Source organism: Scyliorhinus canicula, chromosome 17, assembly GCF_902713615.1.
Source record: "Scyliorhinus canicula chromosome 17, sScyCan1.1, whole genome shotgun sequence".
NCBI lineage: Eukaryota > Metazoa > Chordata > Chondrichthyes > Carcharhiniformes > Scyliorhinidae > Scyliorhinus > Scyliorhinus canicula.
The window spans coordinates 70,650,053-70,671,612 of record NC_052162.1 but is presented as its reverse complement, the minus strand read 5'-3'; the positions used below and the strand labels follow the sequence as shown (position 1 = coordinate 70,671,612).

At 46.3% G+C, this 21,560-nt stretch overlaps 1 protein-coding gene across 6 annotated transcripts in view; it reads right to left on the bottom strand.

Annotated features, from left to right (window-relative positions):
• pcdh11 (protocadherin 11) overlaps positions 1-21,560 on the bottom strand; it is a 777,373-nt gene that overhangs the window by 82,061 nt on the left and 673,752 nt on the right. For 2 of the 6 annotated variants that reach the window (XM_038774323.1, XM_038774326.1), the window contains one exon: positions 10,869-10,970. The exons of 3 other annotated variants lie outside the window; for them this stretch is intronic. In XM_038774323.1, coding sequence (XP_038630251.1) covers positions 10,869-10,970 — 102 coding nt within the window. The remainder of the gene's footprint in view (positions 1-10,868; positions 10,971-21,560) is intronic. One more of the 6 variants, XM_038774325.1, reaches the window with a different exon arrangement.

The following is a 21,560-nucleotide window of genomic DNA, read 5'->3' as shown; positions in this document are numbered from 1 at the left end:
CAACTGGAGTACAGTGAGCAGACCCACCTTCATGACATAATTATAGGTGAGGTGATGGTAAGAATTCCATAGCATTCCTAGTCTGAGGAAGGGAAAGTTAGCTGAGGGCTCCAATCCTAATTGCAAACTAGTGACTCTTGCGGCAATGTGCACTTACGAGAACAGAATCAGGCTCAGTGGTGAGCTTCTAAGGATTCGACAAGCTGTTTGATGCTCTCTATTTAAATTCACATATGAATGATAATTGATTGTTTGAGGTGCCCTTTGAATCATTGCTCTTTTTGGACAGAAATTAGATGAAAGTAGGAGAAAATCTACTGAATAAAATTGCATTTCTGTTTGAAGACTAAATTGTTCATATATTTTCCTATATTACAGCAGCAGTTACTCTTCAAAAGTACTTCGGAATGTGCTCAGGCAGTTAAAAATGAAAGCACAAGTCTGTCTTTCCATTTGCTTTCTCCAAATTCCAAATATATCCTCAAAAAGACGTTTCCAATTGTCCCTTTTTTTACTTTCACACATTTAAACTATCTTGAATTGATATTATGGGTGTGGTCTACTGGCCGTGCCCCACTGGAATCGGGACTGGATGTGGGTGGTAGATCCCGCGAATGGCCTCTTCCAGGATTCCTGACGATCGTAACGCCTCGTGAGAACTGACGAGATCACGAAAGGTGTTGCGATCTGGATCCCGCCCACAATGGGCAGGACCCAGTCTTGCAGAGTTCAGTGAGTTTAAAAATCTCACTTATCTCTGCCGTGCCAGATCTAAACAGATCTCGTTGTGGAGATCCAGCCGAGCACCGTTTATCACAGGTCCCCACAAATGGAGACCAGACGAATGGCACTTGGGGGGGAATCTGTAGACCGCGGTGGTGGGGGGTGGGGTAAGGAAATCAGGGAGCCATTTAAAAATGGCGCCCGATCTCTTCCTGCATTCACAAGCGGAGCTCCCCGCTGAGGGCCGAGAAACAAATGCCGTTAAATACCGGGGTCATACCTGACGCTACAAGCACCGGCAAAAACATCACCAATTCTGCCCAGAATGGACTCTTGTTTTTGGTTAATCATGCCTTAATCATAGCCTTAAATTGAGGGGTAATAGATATAGGACAGAGGTCAGAGGTGGGTTTTTTACGCAAAGAGTGGTGAGGCCGTGGAATGCCCTACCTGCAACAGTAGTGAACTCGCCAACATTGAGGGCATTTAAAAATTTATTGGATAAGCATATGGATGATAAGGGCATAGTGTAGGTTAGATGGCCTTTAGTTTTTTTTCCATGTCGGTGCAACATCGAGGGCCGAAGGGCCTGTACTGCGCTGTATCGTTCTATGTTCTATGTTCTATGTTCTATGTTCTATGCCCTTTGTCACTGATAAATGCATATTTTTAATTTTGTAATAATGAACAATTGATTTTTGTCAAATATTTGATTATTGTTGCTAAATGCTCACTTTCATACAAAACCTTTCCACTCACCTTCCTCTCTTGTTTTCTTTCTGAGCTCCAGTAAATAAATGACTCTTCCCAAGTGAACATGAAGGGCATACGCAAGGCTGCTCATTTGTGCATGCAAGGAGAATGTGACGGAAAGAGTTCCTTGAATCAATGTCTCAGGTCTACTTGAGGTGCAGTGGCGCATTGAGAGGGGCAGAGAAGTGAACTTGCATAAAAAGTGAAAGTGTTTGAAACGGCACAGTGCATCAATAGAAAAAAATAGACTCAGGAGCAACTCTTCAACAGATTGATTGGCCTGCCACACATTTCTGACATTTACTGTTCTTACTTCTATTTTTCAGCATTCTCACTTTGCTTTTTAACCACCTGCTCACAAAATATGAAATAATTGTTGTGCTATCGAATAGATCTGTTCCACAGAGCTTGTGCTTTGTTGGAGCAAAAAGCTGCAATTTAAGCAGATTAGCTAAAACTCTGGTTTCCAGCTGCAGGGTATAGATCTAGAACAAATCAGAACTGCTCTTAGACCAGGTTAATGTGCAAGTGGATCGATGTGTTTTTCTTAAAATGCTTCGGTCTCAAAGATTTTCAATGTCATTCTAAGATAAACATGAATACCACAGTGTGTATTTTACAAGCTAAAAAGTGGCCATACCAGCTGGCTTCAAAGAATGATACAGGACAGAAGGAGCTAATTTGGCCCACATTGCTTTTGTCGACTTCTTTAAAGAGCTATTGAATTATTTCCATTCCCTTGACTTTCCCCACAGTACTACAATTTTCTAGGTCCCTTCAAGTATTTATATAATTCACATTTGAAAGTTATTATTGAATTTGCTGGCAGCAGGGTTGCACAGTGGTCAGCACTCTGCCTCACGGCATCGAGGTCCCAGGTTCGATTCCGGCCCTGGGTCACTGACCGTGTGGAGTTTGCACATTCTCCTCGTGTTTGTGTGGGTTTCGCCCCCACAACCCAAAGGTGTGCAGATAGGTGGATTGGCCATGCTAAATTGCCCCTTAATTGGTTAAAAATGAATTGGGTACTCTAAAATGTTTTTTTTTTAAATATTGAATTGACTCACACCACTCCTTCAGTCAGTGCATTCCTGATTAGTTAGTTTTTGTAAGATCTTTATCCATGAGTTGCCGTTGGTTCTTTTGCTAATTGCCTTAAATCTGTGTCCTCTTGTTGCTGACACTTCTGCCACTGGAAATATGTTTTCTTATTTACTCAATTAAAACTATTTGTGATTTGGAACACCTCTATTAACCTTTGCTGCCTGAAGCAGAATAACCCTGGTCTCTTCTTATCTAGTCTCTTCACATACCTGAAAAGTTTATCCCTGAAACTATTCTAATAAATGTCCTCTGCACTCTCTCGAAAATAAAACTCATATCCTTCCTAAATGGTCATGCCCAGAATTGGACACAATCCTCATGAGGGCAGCCCAATGTGATTTAAGTTCTGGCCAGTCAGGCTTGCCACATAATCAAACCACTAGTCGGGCAGAAATGCTGCACCTGAGAGCTGCCAGCTAATCAGAGGCCAGATACTCCCTCGGTCGAGTAGCATTGCTGGCAGATGTTGGTAATGCTCCAAGGTCCAGCCCGAGGATCATCACTGAATTTCTGAACAAAGGTGAGATGACAGGATATGGTTTGTTGGGAGGCTGCTGCAGGAGAAGAGACTGGGGGTTGGAGGTAAGAGCAAGTGGGATTGGCTTTCAGCATCCCTTCCCATGATTGGGCACTGAGTGCCTGACAACAAGGGACTCCTCCTCCTCCCTGCCCCTGTCCCCTACCATCTGAAGCTGCAGGCAAACCCAATGGGGTTTGCTGGGTAACCTTTGGGAGTTAGGAAAGCCATGCAAGTCCCTTCACATCCCTGAGCCACCACTAAATTCTTATCATAGATACTAAGTGACTCAGTTGAACCCCGTCAAGTTCCCATCCTGATTAAGTTATGGTGGAAAGGCCTGTGGACAACCTTTTTGCCTCGACAGCAATTAGGGTCCTTAAATAGCCAATTAAGGCCCACTTACAAACTCATCCAGGGGTTTCCCTTTTCAAATGCATTCAGTAACTGATGAAATGAATGAATGGAATGAAAATCGCTTATTGTCACGAGTAGGCTTCAAATTAAGTTATTGTGAAAAGCCCCTAGTCGCCACATTCCGGTGCCTGTTCAGGGAGGCTATTACGGGAATCGAACCATGCTGCTGGCCTGCCTTGGTCTGCTTTCAAAGCCAGTGATTTAGCCCTGTGCTAAACAGCCCCTGATCAAGGGAGACAGCAATGGAAGCTGGTTCCACTGTGAGTTACCATTTGCCTATGTCCTCCCCCGTGACCACCATTACTCACTTATGGCCTGGAATCCAATGATAATCTTGGGCCTTGAGTGGGTGTCATGCCAGCAGCAGCCTTTGCCCTCCCTAATGTTCAATGGAACTGCCGGTGGCTGATTAGCCATCAGCTTTCAGCGGATGGGACTTTTTCCCTGCGATCCTTGATCCCAGGGAAAGGCTGCAACTAGCCTGACAAGATTTTGACTCTTGATCCTGATTGTCTCTGAAGATTTCCCCACCATCAACATTAGACTGTCTGGCTTGTAGTTGCCATGGTTATCCCCCTCTATTTTCTTGAACATGGGCTTTTGTGAAAAACAGGTGCACAACAACAAATATCCTAATTTAGCACTACTGGTGGGAAGTTCACTCTGAGGGTGGAATTTGATGACACACTGTGCATAATTACCTGATCACAAATTAGCAGATGCAAAATTCTGGACAGTGCTCACCTAGCTTCCTGATGCAGATTGCTGACAGGAGGTACTTCCTATCATTAACAACTTGCATGTGTATGTAGTAATCCATCAGTCATGACCTTGAAGGTTAACTTTGTTGATTTGTAACTCAAGCAATAAAGCCACTACGTTGGTGTACAACAATAAATCCCCAACCCGGGGCTAGCAGATTAGCCGGTCCAGGTTTGGGCCAGTATTTAAAGGGCTAAATTAACCCAGCAGAATGGGCCTCTGCCCATTACCAGAGAAACTCGTACTCCCCAAGCCCCACGATGGATCTATTATTAATCCCCCCCCCCCTCCATACTTCATGGGGCCTATCACAATGTACAACACCTCTGACATAGATAAAGTTCTCAGAGCATCCTACAGATTCATTGCCAGTCAAAAGATTGACATTGAGCCAAAGGAGGAGATATTAGGACATGTAATCAAAGCTTGGTTAAAGCTGTAAGTTTGAAGGGTGTCTTAAAGAAGGAGAAGAGGTGGAGAGTCACACGTGTTTAAGGGGTGAATTCCCAGAGCTTAGGTGCAGACTACTGGAGGCACAACCACTGACGGTGGGTAAAGGAAGTGGGTTTGGGTGTGTTATAAGTCCTTCATTAGCCCTTACTTCTTGGATTAAACAAACGGACCATTGAAAATTTCCAAAAGGTAACTGGATCTCTGCACGATACACAGAAAGGAAATGTTTGCAGGACTATGGGAGAAGAGCAGCAAAGTGGGTTTAATTGGTAGTCCTTTCAAAGAGTCAACACACACACAATGAGCTGAATGTGTGCCACATCATTCTATGACTGTCTGTCAGAGCTAATGCCACCTTTAGACAGATTGTGAGGGCATCTTTGGCTACTGTCCTCCAATTCTCCTTCCTGTTCCATGGCATAACTTTTTTTCTTCATACTTTCTCGGGATGTGGGGTATCACTGGCAAAACCAGCATTTGTTGCCCATCCCAACCTGCCCTCGAACTGAGCGATGTTCTCGATCATTTCAGAGGGCAATTAGGAGTCAACATTGCTGAACTTGCCCAATGGGCAATGCTTTCTCTGTCGAGATGTCTTATCAGTCTGTGTGGCACAGAACATTGCCATACCAATGCAGTGCATGACCTTGTCACATACTGTTCTATTTTGTTACTATTTGATAAACCACTTATTTAGAAGATCTATTATGTAGTTTGTGCTGCCTGACAAACATTAACTGGTTATGTGCAGGTAATGGTGTACAGATTTTTTCTGACACACTGACATTCCACACCACATGCAAATTTGAATTTCTGATTAATAATTTCTTCAGATTCTACCAGCTGTGGTAGGCAATAGAAATATAGAAACATAGAAACATAAAAAAATAGGAGCAGGAGGAGGCCATTCAGCCCATCGAGCCTGCTCCACCATTCATTATGATCATGTCTGATCGTCCAACTCAATAGCCTAATCCCGCTTCCCCCCCCCCCATAACCTTTGATCCTCTTTGCCTTAAGTGCTGTATCTAACTGATTCTTGAAAACACATACAGCAGAATTCTCTATCGGCAGGATCATCCAGTCTGCTGGCTGCGCACCCACGCTCCCATGTTTCCTGACGGTGTGAGGAGGCCACAATGGGAAACCCCATTGACCGGCTGCAGGGACGGAGAACCCAGTGCTAGCGGGGGCACGCCGCACTGGAAAACTCAGCTGATGGACTGGAGAATCCAGCCCACAATGTTTTGGCCTCAACTACTCCCTGTGGTAACAAATTCCACAGGCTGACCACTCTCTGGGTGAAGAAATTCTCCTCATCTCTGTCCTAAATGGTCTACCCCGTATCCTCAGACTGTAACCCCTGGTTCTGGACATACACCATCAGGGACATCCTTCCTGCATCTACCCTGTCTAGTCCAGTTAGAATTTTATAGGTTTCTATGAGATCCCAGGTATATTAAACAATATGAAACTTTCACTACTTGAGAAAGAGGAATAATCTTGCCAGTTTCTTATAATTTCAACTTTAAAGTTGTACTACTCAACTAGAAGAAAAATAAGCAATGATCTGGAATAAGAAAAATATAGCGGAAGCCAATTTTGAAGGAAGAAATAATTCAACTGGGAGGTTTTACAAAGCCCACTATAGAATATCATCTTCCAGACCTGCAGAAGCCTTTAACTAAAGCTTAGAATCACAATTTAGGCGCAGAGCTCATTGGCGGGATTCTCCCAGCCCCGCGCCATGCCGGAGAATCGCGCAACCGCGCTACGCCGCCCCGACGGCAGCGCATGATTCTCCGAGGTGCGGAGAATCAGCGCCATTTGCGCCGGCGCGTTTGGCGCAGCGCCGGTCGAGGGCCACTGTACGTGGCCGGGCCATCGCTTCTCCGGCCCGCATGGGCCGAGCGGCCGCGCGGAAAAAACAGAGTCCCGCCGGCGGCGTCCATACCTGGTCGCTGCCGGCGGAAACTCTGCACGAAGGGTCAGGGGGTGGCCTGTGGGGGGGAGGGGGGTGGGCCTCCGATTGGGTCTGGGCCGCGATCGGGGCTCACTAATCAGCGGGCTGGCCAATACCCCGCCCCCGGGCCTACATTGTTGCGCTTCCGGCCCTGGATCTCACACGCCATGTTGCGTTGGGGCCGGAACGTTCCATCAGTCTTCCGCGCATGCGTCAGTTGGCGCTTCACCACTGCGCCTGCGCGGGTTGGTGCCGCCCCCAGTCCACGCCAGGATGTAAGACTGGAGTGGCATGAACCGCTCCAGAGCCATGCTTGCCCCCTGTGGAGGCCATAACCGCTACTGCCCGCACCCATTTTGCACCACCGTTAAACGTGACGGCGTTCATGACGGCGTGGACACTTAGTCCTGCGATCGGTGAATCGCGCCCCATAATTTTCACACCACATTCTTTGCACATTGTCGCATAACCGTTTATGTACTGGCACCAAAGGTGAGGTGGGAGGAAGTTCATGCGTAGCACAAACACTGACACAGACTTGTTGAGCCAGATGGCCTGTTTCTTTGATGCAAATTTCTGTGAGTTCTATAAAATAAAATTGATTGATTGCATCGGACACCAGCTCAATTGTTAACTGCTGAAACCACTTGAAGGGATTGACCGCCACCCCCACCCGCCCCCTCCCTGCTTTGCCTAGAGTATTCATTCTTCATCGATCTCATTGCAATCTGTTCGCCTTCGAAATATTGATATGAGCAGGTTTGTGGTCGCTCCAGCAGCTCATCAAACCTGAGTGCCAGTGAGAAATGACATATAGAGGATAAACCACATTCTTGAAAACATGACCAGGAGCTGAACAAGTACCAGTTATTGATTCCAACTTTAAAGTTAAAATTATAACAAACTGACAAAGTTATTGCTCCTTTTTAAGGCGGTGGCGGAGTGATATTGTCACTGGACTAGTAAACTAGAGACCCAGAGTAATGCTCTGGGGACCCAGGTTACTACAGATGGTGATATTTGAATTCAATAAAAATCTGGAATTAAGAAATTTTAATGATGACCATGAAGCCAGTGTCAATTGTTGTAAAAATCCATCTGTTTCATTAATGTCCTTCAGGGAAGGAAATCTGCTGTCCTTACCTGGTCTGGCCTACATGTGACTCCAGACCCACAGCAATGTTGTTGACTCTTAACCCCCCCCTCCCCCCCTTCAACAGCAATTAGGGATGGGCAGTAAATGCTGGCACAGCCAGCAATGCCCACATCCCATGAATGAATTTTTTAAAAAGGACTGAAAGTTTCATATTTCTAGGTAACATAGCTTTTCATTGCAGTAATTGGAGCTGAAAATTTGATTGTAATGAAATATTCCGGAGAGACTACTGAGCAAGATGGAAAGGGCTCCCGGAGATATTGTCACTATCATTTTAATAGTACTTCGACAAAAAAAGGAGATTGACTTTTTGGATTATGTTACATTGATTGTGAACAAGTAAGAATTAATTTTAAAATCAAAAAAGCCAGCAGTTTTTTTTTAATTAATTAGTGAAGAGTGACATTGATAGAGGATCAACAAGGTAGAACTGTAATGGCTGGCAAAACTATTTCAACACATCTTTGAATTGAACTGCTGTAAGATGTGAATCTCATATATAAGTCTTCAGATATTTAAAACAACATTGCTGCACGATTTTGCTCAGGATTACTTATTGATTAGGACCACAGGCTTCTAATCTTGAAGCAACATGTGGTCCTAGTTAGACTCATACGGTTGACTGACAGTTCTAAAGATAAACTAACATCGGGCAATTTAGGGTTTATTACCTCACAATAATTAAAGAGAATTGGAAAGTAATAATTTTTCAAGTTCAGGTTATTTAAGGAAGTGATTAAGAATTAAATTAAAAGTCGTTATGGTGCATTGCAGCTTTATTCAGTAAGAAAAATGCACAAAATGTCATATCTTGCTTTACCAGAGTTAGAGGTATGGAACATGTTGTCCAAGGAATTGAAAATGCCCCTCGTTCCTTAAAATTATTGCAATGATATCTCTGTTCTTCAGATGGGACTGTGAACAATTATTTTTATTTGGATACCGACCTGTAACATTACAATCGAATATTGGTCAAGCCTTCTCATAAAGGCAGAAACCCACATCCTTCTGCTTGAAAGATCACACTTGATGTGAAAGATGATGTTGTCAGAATGCAATATCATAAAGGTTTAATATCCTCTGATCTCTGAAAATAATATCTTGCTTCCTGCTAGTCACAATGAACAAATGATAGACTGTAATTATCCCTTCCACTGCTGCTATTACATTAGTATAATTATTCAAAATCTATTGAAAGCATCAAGGAGGGTATGCACTCGAAAAGGGAATCTTTAAGGAAGCCATTCATTTGTATTTTTTAATATAGGAGAAGGGGAGATAATGGAATAACAGGCTGATTAATAAATTTATGACAAGAAGCTTAAACTAGAGGAATAAACGCACTAGCAATAGCTAAAGAGATAGTGAAATGATCAAGGCAATAAAAGAATGGTTTCAGTGCTCGAGGTTAGTGCCTCTTTCAGACAGTAAACAGATTTGTTGACATGGAAACAACAAGCAAAAGAGATTTTCCTCTGGTTCTGACAGCGAGAAAGGACACAATATATGGTACTACAAAGTGAAAACAAACTAGAGGAAACAAGTCTAACTACAATCAAAATGTCACAGAAAACTCCGAGAATGCAGCCGGATACAAACCAAGATACAGCGTGACAGATCCAGCATAATAAATTTCCTTTTCATAAGAGCGACTCCGATAAACTGACAGTGACATTTAATGAGAAGAGCGGGGGGCACTGTTCACTGACACACTATTCTGGTTCAAACCAGAAGGTATTAAGGCACATCAGTCATCATACATGACATAGCTTCAGTCTGCTAGACTTCAGCTCATTTTCAGTGCACTTTTGTTTTGCGATTTCACCGACATTCGAGCCACTTCAGCTGACTTAATTGCAAATGACTCTCACAGAACAGTGAATCGAATCACAGAACAAAAAAGCAACAGACTGCCATGTTTAAAGGCAGGCAGAATATCAGGCTAATCGTCAAACATCTGATGCATCTAAAATCCTGGTTGCAATTACAAAGCATACATTTACATTTGTTATCATAAAGAGACAGTATTTCTTGTTTGAGGAAAGATCTTTGATGTTAAAATTATGATCCATCACTACTTTCTGTCACCCACATTCTCAATGACTTTTATGCAAAAGGTCTTAAGTCACTATTGACAAATAACATAGTTGAATCACATAATTCCAGTACACAATTCCAATTAGTTGAGCAGATTATAGAAAACCTCCATTCTATTTAAGTACACAAATTTGTTTTAAAGTAGTTCTGGGTTTTCAATGATTCAGCAGAAACTGTGTCTCTCTCAATCTTTTATTCAAGTGGTTGCAAGATTTAAACAGGTTCTTTTCCAGAAAGTACATGATGCTTTACCTAAAAGCTTAAGGACTTTAATAAGATATCACATGCTGGACAGATTCAATCTTTTTTGACATTGTGTCGAACAACCTTGCTAGGTTAAAGGATACTGTCTCTTTAAGTCACCTTAAAATACTCTTCAGCAAGCTCTAAATCTATATATTCAACGCAAACAAGTCTGTGAACATTATAATTCAACTATTTTGGAAGGGGAATGGATGACGTGTGTCTTGTAACAGCAGATCAGTACCAGGGGCTCAAAATCACTACAACTTTGAAAAACAGACAGATAAATGGACATATTTCTCCTCTCAATTGGTGCTTACATTCTCACTATTACCACATGTCCTCTTGCTTTGTAGTCCTTTTGCTGTTTTGCACAGTGCTTTATCTTAGATTATCTAATTCAATACTTCAGTTTTATCATTTTAGATTTTTAATTACCATCAGATTCAGTTTGTGCACTTTTTTACTTTAGCGCTCTTCATTGTAAAAAATTTCACACTTCCAATTTGCTTTTCCTAATTAAGCATCAATCTGTAAAGCAAGTTAAGTGTACATTCAAAAAGAGCTGCAATTCATATAGGTGGCCAAGATTTCTGATCCCCTGGTTTAATCACAACTGCCCGAAATCATTGCAAATGATACCGTGATAAGTACGTGCACAGGAATGACATCATACATACCCCTTATAGGAGGGTTCACGTTTGATTCCACATTCAGGTGGACGCTGCGATGTTCTGTGGAACCAGGACAACGAAATGAACTTTCAGAGATACACATACCCCCTAATAATAATAATAATACAAACACTGAGAATAGTAACAACAATCTGCCAAAAGATTACAAATAGCAGGTAGGGTGATACTACAGGCCCATCTGAACAGCCGGACGACTGAATATGAGCTCATTGCTATCTATGAAAGACAAATCTTTTTCCATGAGTGATAAAAATCACAATACTGTCACCAGAATGGCTGGCAACATTTAATGCTCGCATTTCCAGTTAATACGATTGGAAATTCGAATAACAGTGAATTTCTCAACGGGTCCTTCTGTTTCACGGATACTGAACCCAGAGCTCAAACCTGGATTGTAAAGCATCAAGAAGGGGATATTCCCATTAACAGAGGGGCCTGTTTCACACCCACAAATTCACATACAATGCACATCTTACTAATGCATTACTTTTACATTCACAAAGAGTGGGTGCAAACTGAGCCAAGACAAGGTAAAACACAATATGGGTCTTCACTGAGCAGATACGTTATCTGCGGTCAAACAGGAAATTCTATTGCACAAGCTTGAATTCCCTTGTTATTATAAGTATCTTCTATATTCAATGCCAACACTGTCCCTCACAATAGTCATCCACCAAAAGTGGCTTTCCAGTACAATAATTCATGGAGCACAGAATCTCCTGCAAATTTCTGGTAATTGTGTTATAGATAAACAGGATTTTGAATACTTGGATATTTTGGATTGGATTTCTTTATTGTCATGTGTACCGAGGTACAGTGAAAAGTATTTTTCTGTGAGCAGCTCAACAGATCATTAAGTACATTGGAAGAAAAGGGAACAAAAGAAAATACATAATAGGGCAACAGAAGGTATAAAATGTAACTACATAATCACCAACATCGGATGAAGCATATAGGGGTGCAGTGTTAATGAGGTCAGTGTATAAGAGGGTCGGAGTCTGGCAACAGCGGGGAAGAAGCTGTTTTTATGTCTGTTTATGTGTGTTCTCAGACTTCTGTATCTCCTGCCCCATGGAAGAAGTTGGAAGAGTGAGTAAGCTGGGTGGGAGGGGTCTTTGATTATGCTGCCCGCTTTCCCCAGGCAGTGGGAGGTGTAGATGGAGTCAATGAATGGGAGGCAGATTCATGTAATGGACTGGGCGTTGTTCAGGACTCTCTGAAGTTTCTTGCCGTCCTGAGCTGAGCAGTTGATGTCATGATATGTAGACATGCAGATAATGATATACAGAGACGCACAGACAGGCAGCTAATGAACACAGAGAATAGGACATGACCAATGAGCAGGCAGGACACTCAGGGGTGGTATCTCACTATAAAAGGCACGAGGCACTCACACTCCGCCTCTTTCCACTGATGAACATCTACAGAGTGAGTCAGGGTGTATTTACAGTATCACACCTCCAGCACGTGGCTAAGAGCTAGACTGGTTCAGTCAGACAGAGTAACCACACTTAGGTTAGCAGAGTCGAACTCATAGAGAACTGTGCTAACTGTGCTACTGGTTCAATAAATCAGATTGAACTAACTTCAAGGTCTGGAGTATCTTTTGGTTAAAGCTGCATCCTGTTGCAGTCTGTGTTATCCCAGAGTACATAACCCAACAGTTGCCATGCCAGGCTGTAATGCAGCCAGATAGGATGCTTTTTATGGTACATCTGTAAAAGTTGGTTAGAGTTAATGTGGACTATAATGATTCTACCAGCGGACCTGCTATAATGATTCTACTAGAGGGTCCATTGCATCCGAAAATGGAACAGAATAGTGTTGGCATAAATATAAAGTCTACAAACAGGACAGTGCATATTTCCAATAAAAACTCATTCTCTGTTTTACCTTGGTCTGATTCATGGTTCTGGTATTAACACAGCTCTTCAGGAATCACTACATGTTTTAAAGCCAATGTTCTGATCACAGGGTATTTGCTGGCAATAGTTGATGTCCAGCTAGCCTCAAGGATACCCTCCTATGAATGATGTCTTTGAATAATCTTTGTAAATCACAGAGCTGTTTCTCAAGATGAACCTATATTACTTGGTACATATAAAAGAGATTTATGAAAAAGATTTTTGGATATAATAAATGGGTGTACAAAAGGGGCAAATGAATCTTATGCTTGTCCAAAGTATGAGATTTCCTTTGGCATTAGAAATTAATAATTCAGAGAGAAAATTAATTTGATAAAGTGAGTGACTGGCAACTTTTGACAAATATCTTTCTGCAGTCTGAAACAGCAGAATAGAAACGCCAGGTCGGAGAATCCGCGGGGGGGGGGGGGGGGGGGGGGGGGGCGGCGTGAATCCCGCCGCGCTTCTGTGCCGTTTTTCAGGCGGGGACGGGTTTCACGCCACGCCGGTGTGGGGCTGTTGGCAGCGCCCCCCCCCCCCCCCCCCTCCCCGGCAATTCTCCGGGCCCCGATGGGCCGAAAGGCCGTCCGTTTTTGGCCAGCCCCGCTGGCATGGGTTACGTATGGTCCCACACAGCGGGACCTGGCAGGTAAGACGGCGTGGGCGGTCCGTGGGGGGGGGGGGGGGTGGTTGCAGGGGGATCCGACCCCGGGGGAGGGGGGCAGGCCCCCCCGGTGGCCTGGCCCACGATTGGATGCAACCGATCTGCAGGCCTGTGCCGTGGGGGCACTCCTTCCTTCCGTGCTGGTCCCTGTAGGGCTTCGCCATGGCCGGCACGGAGAAGAGAACCCCCCCCACGCATGCGCCAATACACGCCGGCGGTTCCGCGCATGCGCAAGGTTATGCCAGCCTTTTGCCGCATGCGCAAACTCGCCCAGTCCCTTCGGCGCCGGCTGGAGCGGCGCCAACCCCTTCGGCATCCACCTAGCCCCCTAGACAGGTGAGAATTCCTCACCATGGGGACCCGTTGATGGCGGAGTCATTGCCGCCGGTTTTCCCACGAAAAGTGAATCCCGGCCCATTGTCCCCCACGGAATTGTTCAATTCACAAAAGGTACAATGACTAAACATGCTTTTTTTGCCTGCAGAGGACAGGTTCCTGCATATGAATATGTGTCGCCGAATCAAGCACAATTCATCATTTATACAATCGCGATTTATATAAATGACACAGATGACTATATAGGGAGTAGGATCAGTAGGTTTGCAGGTGACACAAAGATTGGACATCTTGGGTTACCGGAAGATATCATAATCTTTCTTATTGTCACAAGTAAGCTTACTTTAACACTGCAATGAAGTTGCTGTGAAAATCCCCTAGTCGCCACACTCTGGCGCCTGTTCGGGTACGCTGAGGGAAAGTTCAGAATGTCCAATTCACCAAACAGCACGTCTTTTGGGACTTGTGGGAGGAAACTGTATGCATCCGGAGGAAACCCACGCAGACACTTGATGGGATTGGCGGGGGAGGCAGGGTGGGGGGGGGGGGGGTGATTAGTCTCCAGTTCAGCCGGACACATGGGTCAGGTCAGGGAGGCTATGGATCCACTTGCGGAGGGAAATTTGTGGGGGTTGGGAGAATACCTGGGGGCAGGTGTTAGTCGGGAGTTTGGGGATAATCCCGTGGGTGTTCATCTGAATGTTTACAATAGTTACCCAGAAGTTAGAAGCGGTTTTAATTCTTTTCACTTTTTTCGGGTAACTATTGGTGTAACCCTGGCAGATCCCTCCAAAGTTTGTGATTTCAATTTTCGAATGGTTCCCAGCACAGGGCCATCGCCCAGAGAAAGTTAGCACTTCTGGGCAGTATCCATATAAATCCTTACCTGGGAACCTCCGAGAGGGATTCCCCAGTGCATCTTTGGGGTACTCCCACAAATCCGATGATGGGAAGCTTGGAGGTTACAGCCCATTATTTTTTTCTCAGGATTATTGGTTCATAACTTTTCTCTTTCTTGAACTGAAGGAGATCTTGTTTGATTGGCTCCTTATTGCTCACTGTCTAAATGGTTAAACACATTTGCATTTGGAAAAGGCATTTCCTCGTGATAAAGAAATGTAAACCTTTGTAATGGCCAACTGAGGAGGCTGAATGGAGGGGAACTACTTCATCCCTCCTTACATCATAACAAAATTAATCCCTTAAATTACACATATGTTATAGTCATAATGCTCTCGTTTAAATTTGAATAAAATCACTATTTAGTGCAGTGGTCTCAGTAGCCATTGGATTTTATAAACTCAGTTAGGCTAAATTCATTAGCCTACAAAGATCACGGGCGGAATTCTCCATTACTGAGACTGTGTTGAGGCTGGGGCAGGATTTGTGAACTTCTATGACAGCAAAACTGGCGCCGCACCTGGATTCAATGATTGTTGAGGGACTAGCATTGGCATCACATGGAACACAATCGATTCCAGTGAGAATCGGTCCGGGATTCACCAGGTTCGCGATTGACATCAGGAGGCTGACAAGCTGCAGCCGTATATACACACTTCACTCCCCCCACACACCATCCCAGCCAACAAGATGGCAGCGAGGAGAGCGGCACCCCGTTTCACAGATGCCGAGCTCGGGACCCTGCTGGAGGAGAAGCGGGTGACCCTGTACTCTGTGCTGGGAGGGCGGCTGCCTGCCGCTGATATTCGCCGGGCCTGGACGCCGGTGGCAGAGGTGGTCAGCACCGTGGGCAACACCACGAGGACCGGCCAACAGTGCAAGAACAAAACTGCACAACCTCCTCAGTGATCAGGGTTAGTAGACAGCACTGTGCCCCTGACACCAACCCCAGTCCCACACACCTCTAACCCTACCCCCAACATGCACCCCCCCCCCCCCCCTCCACCCTGGACAAATCTCCACCCTGCATCACAGGCCGGCGCCCATATAGGTCGCCATGGCCTGGAGCCTTGACCACTGACACCACCAGCTATGCACACCCTGGCTGCATACGTCGGACCATCTAACACTGTGCGATTTCTGTTTCCCACCCCTGGGTGCGGGGGGGGGGGGGGGGGGGGGGGGGAGACTGGAGGGGGACCGCAGGCCCTGCGGCCCTTAATTTCAGCAGAGCGCTGGACATGGCTGGCGGGCCTGAAGAAAGGGTAGTCGTCAGGGTGGAGGTCAGCATCGGGCGAGGAAGTGAGAACACGCTGAGTTGCAGTTCCCCATGGCACGTGTGTCACCTCCCCCCCACCGCCACCACCCTCACACCCACTCTCACACCTACACCACCCATTCAACTCCCTCACACCCACACCACCCCCATACCCACACCACCCTCACACCCCTGCTCCACCGCCACCATCCCTACTCCCCCCCCTCCCAAACAAACCCCCACCTCCTCCACAACCCCCCAGTCCACGATCTAATCATGCGTCTTGCCTTGTGTCTTGCAGGAGCTGCTGGTAATAAGGCGGGCACTTCTGGTGTCCCCTGACCCGAGCCACAGCCACAGCCAGAAACCCAGGTTGGCAAGTGCCGAGGATGAGACCGACAAGGACGGGAGCCATCGGCCAGAATCCCAGGACACTTGAATCAGGGGATGACACAGGTTTCCTGTTACAGCTGCCTCCAACACCTTTGACCATCCTAGAGCCACTCACCTTGGTTGGGCAATTTAGTGAAGAGGCTCCTGGGGCATTCTCTGGCACACACCACACACATGCTCCGTTACAGCAGCTAGGAACCCGGGGACTAGCTGCCTTCTAGCCAAGTTTCGGGTTTCTGGAATGGACGGTCTCATCGATTGTGGAGATGTGGTCACAGAGCCAGGGACAACATGAGGGGTTGCCAGCGAGCATCCTCACATGCAGATGCAGTTGGAGGAGTGCAACGACATGCAGGAGCAGGAGGAGGTGCCGGCTATGCGTGCTACCCAGGCTAAGACGCACGGGTGGCGTCCGCGATGGAGACTTTGGTGGGGTGTGATGGGGAAGGGTTCCGGTCATGGATCAGCCTGTCCAAGGCCTAAGACATTCTGTGCAGGTGGTGGTCGAGGCCCAGGACACGTCTGCTCACTCACATGCAGCCATGTGCCACGGTCACCTGGACGTTGCAGCACGTATCTGTACATATGTTTTCGCATTAAACACCTGGGCACAATATTACCTGCTTCGGAGCTCTGTCAGATGGGTGTGAGGAGTGGGCTATTCTGGGATGGCCACAGAGAGGGCGTGGGCCGGTGGGGCGTGGAGAATGGGTGGACATTGGGGATGGTCTTGGCCCAGGGACAGCAGTTCAACCAGCGCTCACCGCTCCGGTGTCCCACCCACCACATCTCCCCCCCCCACTGTCATGCATCACCTGATGCACCACTCCCATCCCCCCCCCCCCCCCACCCCCCTCCCCCCCCCCCCCCCCACCGTCCCACCGTCCCACATCACTACTTCCGCCAGCCCCAGGAATTCGATGGGACCGTGTGATGGAATGGTCAGCTCATATGGAGGGATCACCCAGGTGGACAGTGGAAAGTGCTGCTGTGGACAGCAGTCAAATGTTGTCAAACGGTGTGGAGCAACAGAGCTCATTGCAGAGCAGGTTGTCATCATCCTCCAGCCCATGAACCATACCCGCTGTTAATGCCAACCCAGGGCCCGCAACCCACGGAGCGGGTTACAGGAGGGGGGGTCTGGCTGAGCCCTTCAGAGAAGTCTAGGCACCTAATAATTTTTATTAGTGTCAGACGTAGGCTTACATTAACACTGCAATGAAGTTAGAGTGAAAATCCCCTAGTCGCCACACTACGACGCCTGTTCGGGTACACAGGGGGAGAATTCAGAATGTCCAATTAACCTAACAAGCACATATTCAGGACATGTGGGTGGAAACCAGAGCACCCAGAGGAAACCCATGCAGCCATGGGGAGAATGTGCAGACTCCGCACAGACAGTTACCCAAGTCGGGAATCGAACCCAAGTCCCTGATGCTGTGAAGCAATAGTGCTAACCACTGGACTACCGTGCCGCACCATCCCCGCACCCCTAGCCCCGTCGGTGTCTGGCACTATCGGGGCCTCTATCCCTGGTGTCTGTTCATACTGCTAGGGATAAAGGCCAGCAGTACGCTCCACGGCCTCAATCCGGTGTCCCCCTGTAAGTGCTACTGCGTTGCCCTCGGGTGGGCCATATGATGCCCTACCAGCGGGTGGCAGCTGGGTGGAGGGCTGGTCAGGTGGAGGGTGGGATGGGGGGCACCCATATGGCTAGTGGCCCTCTGCAGAACCAGGGCCAAGATGGGTGGTCAGTGGTGTGCGCAGCAGGATGACTGCCGTACAGGCCATGCAATGGCAGTCCATGCCTGGACACCGTCCCCAGCCCTCATAGGGTCCCCCCCCACCCCAGTAAGTGTCAGGACCGGCAGCCCATAGGCACGCATCTGCGTGTCCTACCTCCTCCACATCCAAAGATGTGTAGGTTAGGTGGATTGGCCATGGTGAATTGCCCTTAGTGCCCAAACAGTTTAGGTGGGGTTACTGGGTTACGGGGATAGGGTGGAGGTGTGGGCTTAGGTAGTGTGCTCTTTCCAAGGGCCAGTGCAGACTCGATGGGCCTCATGGCCTCATTCTGCACTGTAAATTCTCTGATTCTATAATTCCCTCTCTCCCTCATCAGTCATGGTGCCTGTTTCTCAATTTTTAAAATGAACGTGGTTGAATAAACTCGGTTTGTTCTCACTGGAACTGCGGAGGTTGAGGGGCGACCTGATAGAGATCTACAAAATTACGAGGGGCATAGGCAGAGTTGATAGTCAGAGGCTTTTTCCCAGAGTAGAGGGGTCATTTACTAGGGGGCATAGGTTTAATATGCGAGGGGCAAGGTTTAGAGGAGATGTCTGAGGCAAGTTTTTACACAGAGGGTAGTGGATGCCTGGAACTCGCTGCCGAAGGAGGTGGTGGAAACAGGGACGATAGTGACATTTAAGGGGCATCTTGACAAATACATGAATAGGATAGGAATAGAGGGATACGGACCCAGGAAGTGCAGAAGATTCTAGTTTAGACGGGCAGCATGGTCGGCAGAGGCTTGGAGGGCCGAAGGGCCTGTTCCTGTGCTGTACTTTTCTTTGTTCTTTGTCCTTTGAACTTTGCTGTCGGGAATTCCCCAGGTGGAGGCAGAGGATCGCGCAGGCCCTGGAAAAGAGCGGGTCAGGCCGGCTAATGATATGCAAACGGCGTTTTCTGTATGCGCAGACTAGAACGCATTGACGTCACTGTCGAGGCGCCGGAGAATTGCGATTTGACGTGAACCCAGCACTCGCCACGATACCAGCATCCAAACCGATTGTCAAGTGAGTCACAATCCCCTTTCCCGATTTCGGAATTGGTGATGGAGAATCCCACCCCATAGCTCAATGGGAGCATTGTCGCCTCTGAGACAGGAGGTTATCAGTTTAAGTTCCTCTTCAGAGACTCCAGTACAAAATCAAATCTGACACAAAAGTGTAGTATTCAGGGAGTGCAGCATTGTACAAATTGCTGTTTCTTGGATAACACAATAAACCACGCCTTCCCTCTAAGATGTAGAAGATTCCTTGGCACTATCTAAATAAGAAAAAATCCCTCTGGCCAATATTTGTTCTTCAAATAAAATCATTGACACAGATTATCTGATCATTATGTTGTTGCCGTTTGTGAAACCTTGCTGTGTTCAATGCTCAAACAGGCTTTGCATTTCTTTTACATTAAAACAATGTCTGCACTTCAAAAGTATTTATTTTTGAAAAAAATTCCAATTAAGGGGCAATTTAATGTGGTCAATCCACCTGCGCTGCACATCTTTGGGTTGTGGGGAGTGAGACCCATGCAGACATGGGGAGAATGTGCAAACTCCACATGGACAGTGACCCGGGACTGGGATCGAACCTGGGTCCTTGGCACCAACAATGCTAACCACTGCGCCACCATGCCACCCTGTATTTCATTGACTATAGTGTGCTTTGAAGAACCTTGAGGTCGTGAAAGCTGCATTAATCTCAGTTTATAGCCTCTTCCTCGTGCCTCTGTGAAGGGTCCTGGATTGTTTGTTTCTGTTAAAGGTAAAGATACTGATATAAATGTAAAATACAAATAGCACGGAACCACAGAAATGCTGTGAAGTGGTGCGAGGAAAGTGGCCTTGGCTCTATGTGAGAAGGGCCTGCTGTCCTCTCTAATAATGACAGCATACCTTCTCCCGAGGCACTCACTCTTCCATACTCTTGTCTGTGCTACAGATTGCACTAGCCCATGCTTAGCTGTAGACTGCAATTGAGCCCTCAAGGCCAAGAGCTGCTCGTGCTCATCTCCAAGCTCATTAGAACTGTCTCAGTGGTCAATCAGCTGCCATCCCCTCCCAAGCTGTAACCACTTGGGAAACATATGGAGGAGGACTGAGAAATCAGTGAAGAAATTATAAACGTAAGTGGCTGCACAATGGTGATTCTTAATTATTTATTCTAACTATTCGACACATATGGAATTGAGTTGTTGGATGTATCTGTTTTTCTCTGCATTGAGATTTGGTGGCTTTATTGGGAGTGAAGAGAGAGCAAAATCCATAACATTGGACTCATGGAAGGTAATCAGATAGTGGCAGTGAGCATGGAGGTGAAGAGGTTTGCAGGGAGAGCAAATTTTCTGGAAAAGGTCTTTGAAGTGCTGTTTTCTGAGAGCTGAAGGAACTAGTGGCACTGATACTCAGTGACATTGTTGTTTATCTAAACCCTATGTTGCCCCTCCTCCTGCTGCCTGGGTGGTGTGAAGAGTTGGTCCATCATCATGACACAATTATGGAAGAGGCAGTAGACAACCAAACATTGGCATACCCATTCTGGGCTGTACTACAAAAGCTCATACTGAATGGCTCAGTCAGCAGAAACATTGCCTGAGTACGATAACTGTTGACTGGTGACAAGGTTAGCTCTTTTTGTGGGCTAACCCTGCAGTTGGTCCTGAGTTCCTGAAAGAAGTCATGACTTGAAGTCTACCACAGCACCCAACAGTCAGCCCTAAACCTGATGGCCTGGAATAGAGGCAACATAGAGGACTGGCCCAGAAATAGTGCATCATGGCTGTTGCCAGGTCACTGGACACATATCTGCATGATGCATTGTCAAGTGGGTCACAAACAAGTTTGAGGGAATAGAATATTCTCGACTGAGAAATTTGTCAGGATGCGGAACACGAGAGGCAAAGCAAAATCAATCTGTGGCACCATGCACCTCAATGAAACCAGCCACGCAGGTGAAGCCTAATGTTCTGTTGTCACACTTTGCCCTGATCATAGAGGAAGAAATGTTGCTGTTCCTCACACAGAGAACCTTGATGATTTTCTCTGACACAACAGGTGAGCAGCCTCGATAACACCTCTGATAGAACCTGCCAGAGCCCAACAGGATCCTCCTGCAGAAAGGTTAACACACATGTTGATTTTGATAATCACATTCATTTCTGCTGGTTAAAGGTTTGAGATGTGCCTGCAGCAGGTTCCACACCTTGGTGACAGAGACCTTTGTGAAGTAAGGCCACCTGAGACATTACTCATAAGTGAAGTTAAGATAGAAGATGCATGCTGATGACGTTGTGGCTATGACTGTATGGCTTCCTAAGCAGTGCCCTGAAACCCCTCCTCCCTCTTCTTAAATTTGAGATAGATAGAGTTTTGTAAAGCAAAGGTATTAGGGAATATGGGCCAAAGACAGGTGTATAGAGTTAGGCCACAGATCAGCCATGAT